Below are 4,396 nucleotides of genomic sequence, written 5' to 3'. Positions count from 1 at the left end.
AATTCTAACGGACCTAGGAACCAACTTCGCCTCCAATTTAATGAAACAGGTGGCAAAGAACTTTAGAATCAAACACTACAAGACCACAGCTTACCACCCACAAAGCAATGGCTCAATCGAAAGGTCACACCATGTACTGATGGAATACTTAAAACAGTACGTAAATCATGCCAACAATTGGGATGACTGGCTAGACTTGGCCATGTTCTCGTACAACACATCAGTACATGAAGGGACTAAATTTTCACCACACGAATTGGTCTACGGAAAAATTGCCCGCGAACCAACCAGCAGTGACCCAATAAAGGAAAACCTAGAACCTACTTATGCGGATTACCTTCGAGATCTACATATGACCATCAAGGAACTACAACTGTCAGCAGCTAAAAACCAGAACGCCGCCAAGGCAAAATCAAAACAGTACTACGACCAGAAAATCAACCCGCAAAACTTCAAAGTAACGGACCTCGTGTACTTACTGAAAGAACCAGTCAAGGGCAAATTCAGCGACCAGTATACCGGGCCCCACAAGGTTATAGAAATACTGCCCAATCAGAATATAAAAATCCTAGTCAAGGGAAACCCTCGCACAGTCCACATAAATAAGTTAATATTAGCACACCGAAGACCCGACTGACGCCACGACACGACAATAAGAGACAAAACAGACCACGACAGACAGACCTAATCAACCAAGACCTAAGCTCACACGTTGCGAAATACGATCCCTTAGATACACATCAACAATGCCAATTCCAAGACCAAGCTACCTCCCGGAGAAGGAAGAGCTGGAGGAATATTACGGACCCATAGACGGGGTAGTGCCCACGGACTACCCCGACGCATACAGGAGCCTCCTGGACCTGCAATGCGTGGTGGTGTCGCTCCAGCCACCCTCACACGTGTACCACCACCATCGACTGTGCCAGGCGTGCTACAATCGTCTGACGCACGTGGAGCGGCGGTATTACGAACAGGGTGGCTGGCACGTTTTGTGCCGCCGGGACGTCGCGGGACCATGGGCAAAATGCCGAGACTGCGGCCTCCAACTGGGAGCGATCCGACCAGCGCACGAGTGCACAGAGTGCGTTGAAGAGTACTTTGAGTTATCAACCGATGGATGGTGGATGATCCGCGCGGGCTATGTAGTAGAAGTCGTCACCCGGTGGTGACGAACCCAACCATCGACACAGACTGTTCAAAATCATTGCAGGCGTTACCGGGAACCCCGGACACTCGAGGCGTTCGAGTTCCGTCAAGGGACGCGCGCTCCCATGCCCGCGACGCCACCACCGTCGAGGGTCAAGGCGCTACACACCGCCACCGAAGCAGCATCCCGGTCGCGATGCAACCTGTGTCAGGGGAATCACATTCTCTGTTTCTGCAGCGCCTTCCGATCGCTGACCCCTGCTGCTCGGCTGCAGATGGTGACAAGTCGCCGCTGGTGCAGGAACTGCCTCGGTCCACACAATACTACGGCCTGCCCATCCGCTAAGAGATGTCAGCGATGCGCCCAGATGCATCACACGATGCTTCACGAGGCGGCCAACGAACCAACCACGACGTCAGTCGCGACACTGCACACCACCAAGCGGCACGAACTGACCACGGGGACAGTCTCCGTTCTACTCGCCACCGCCCTCGTCACCGCATCTGCAGGAAATCGGAAGGTCACCGCTCGAGCTATGATCGACCCCTGCTCGGAGGTGTCGCTGATCAGCGAGTCCCTGGTCCAACGAATGCGACTTCCCCGCACGTCAAGCTCCCAACTGGTCCTCGGCGCCGGAGGCAAGGTCACGGCGGCCACGCGAGGAAGAGTCAACCTGACCCTGACGTCGACCGCGCCCGTCTGCAGCCAGTCGTGTAAGGTGGAGGCGCTGGTACTATCTCGGCTGACAGCCTACCAGCCCTCCTGTGCCGCCCAGACGCCTCACTGGCCTCACACCTCCGGCCTGCCGCTCGCCGACCCCAGGACAACCTCGACCACGCCGATCGAACTGCTGCTAGGGGCGGACGTATACCCGCAGATTGTGCTGGAGGGCATCCGCCACGGCGGGCGATACGCGCCAATCGCCCAGGAGACGATCTTCGGGTGGATTCTATCAGGACCGACGGCGAGACGACGATCGCCAACCCGAGACGTATCCACCCACACCTGCACCATCGACGACCTAACGTCTCTCGTAAGACGATTCTGGGAGCAAGAGGAGGTAGCAGCGCGAAGAGACCTTCCGTCGGACCCACTACAGACAGGCGGACGGGCGGTACGTGGTACGGCTCTGCTTCAAGGACGCATCCCCCAGCCTAGGAGAAAGCCACAGCGTCGCCCGGCGCATCCTACTGTCGACCGAGCGGCGCCTCCGGGACAATCCTGCCCTCGGTGCCGCTTACCACGACTTCATGCGGGAATACCGGCAACTGGGCCACATGCAGGAAGTCCCCAGGGACGAGGAGTGCGTCAGAACACCGCATTTCTACCTCCCTCATCACGGGGTACTGAAGGGCACTGGCGCCTCCGCCAAACTGCGGGTGGTGTTCAACGGATCCCGACCGTCTTCAACCGGCCAATCGCTGAACCACCACTTGTCAGCCGGACCCAAACTGCAGCGAAACTTGATGGACGTACTGCTGAGGTGGAGGCGCCACAAAATCGCCTTTCTCGCCGACGTCGAAAAGATGTACCGGCAAATCCAGATACATCCGGACGACCGAGATTTCCAGCGGATCCTCTGGCGGGACAACCCAGAAGACAAAATCCTGGTGTACCACCTCACCACCGTCACCTACGGGCTCACATGCGCCCCCTTCCTGGCCATCCGCACTCTACTGCAGCTCGCGGACGACGAGGAAGACCAGTTCCCGAGAGGCGCCACCACACTCCGGGAAGCCACCTACGTGGATGACATCCTCTCAGGCGACAGCAGCGAGGAGGAAGCCGTAAAAACTCAGACCGAACTGATCGGAATCTGTAGGGCGGGCGGCTTCACCTTGAAGAAGTGGAGCTCGAACAGCGACACACTGACGAACCACCTGCCGGACGAGTACCTCGCCACTTCATCCACCTTGCCGTGGCACCCAGAGCTGGGATGCAGCGCTCTGGGACTAAAGTGGCATCCACACAACGACACCCTGACCTTCTCCTTCCAAGGTCCCCCAACTCCTCCACCTTCGACCGTGACGAAGCGCTACGTCCTGTCGCAGGTGGCTAAACTGTTCGACCCACTCGGATGGCTGTCACCGTTCATTATCCGAGGAAAGATATTCCTCCAGCAGCTGTGGCAGGAGCGACTCGACTGGGACGAGCAGCTCCCACCCGCCGCCGCAGATACCTGGAAGAGGCTCACCGCTGACGCAGCTGACCTCAACCAAATACGTCTTCCCCGATGGCTCGGGACCGAGACGCCGACGACAAACTGGGGGCGGTGAACTCGGGGGCCCGGGGTGTGAGCTGACCCGGGCCCCCGGGGGGGAGCATAGCTCCCCCCGTGATAGGCCGACACCCCCCGGGTTAGTTTCCCGGTGTAGGGGGGTGTCGGTCCGTCCCTCCCCGATTGGGGAGGGGGATACGTGGGGGGTTTGGGGAAAGGAAGGGTCGGGGCGTGCCGGATCGCGCCTCCGACGGCCCTTCCTTCCCGTGGCGGCGTCTTCTTGTCTCGGCCGGGGCTGGTTCCTTCGGGACACCGGCCCCGAGCGGGACACGAGGACACCGGGAGCTGTGGGTGGACCGAGCTGGGGCTCGGGAAGCCCAATCCGAAGGCTCCAGGGATGGGGACACCGGGCGGGTCCCTCCGCCCGGGGTCTTATAGCGTAGGCAGTGGGGGAGGTTAACCCCTCCCCCGGGGCATGATGATAGCTGGGAGGTGTCCTGTTGAGTACTCGCGTGATCCAGGCACCTCCCGTGTAGCTTAGGTGGGCGTGAGGTTTTAGTGGGTAGTCTCCGGGGGCTCCGCCCCCCGGAGAGAATCCCACATAACCCCGGCTTCCCCCAGGGAGTCGGGGTATGTATAAAACATTTCCTCACGATAAAAAAATAAAAAAAAAAAAGACGCCGACGACAACACAGCAGCTGCACGTCTTCGTGGATGCCTCTGAAAAGGCCTACGCCGCAGCAGCATACATCCGAACCAGCGGCCCGCCGGGGACACGGGTCACCCTGATCGCGGCGAAGACGAAGACAGCCCCGCTACAAAGTGTGTCGCTCCCGCGATTGGAGCTGTGCGCCGCGGTCCTGGGGGCACGGTTACTGGCGCACCTACGCAGGGAGCTGCGGGTACCGATTGACACGAGCCATCTCTGGTCCGATTCCACGGTCACCCTGGCCTGGCTGCACGGCGAACCGACGCGATGGCGCACCTACGTCGCCAACCGGGTGTCTGAAGTCCAGACGACCGTGCCG

The 4,396-nt window shown here is 59.3% G+C and overlaps 1 protein-coding gene across 1 annotated transcript; it reads left to right on the top strand.

The window, feature by feature from the left end:
- The first annotated feature begins 746 nt into the window (after positions 1-746).
- Positions 747-3,426, top strand: LOC143364713 (uncharacterized). The gene is made up of 3 exons (XM_076804906.1): positions 747-1,096; positions 1,214-2,183; positions 2,290-3,426. Exons 1-3 carry the CDS (start codon positions 747-749, stop codon positions 3,424-3,426), a joined length of 2,457 nt encoding a protein of 818 aa, XP_076661021.1.
- The last annotated feature ends 970 nt before the right edge of the window (positions 3,427-4,396 follow it).

This window comes from Halictus rubicundus, unplaced genomic scaffold (assembly GCF_050948215.1).
Source record: "Halictus rubicundus isolate RS-2024b unplaced genomic scaffold, iyHalRubi1_principal scaffold0879, whole genome shotgun sequence".
Classification (NCBI taxonomy): Eukaryota; Metazoa; Arthropoda; class Insecta; order Hymenoptera; family Halictidae; genus Halictus; species Halictus rubicundus.
This window is presented reverse-complemented; position numbering and strand designations above follow the sequence as displayed.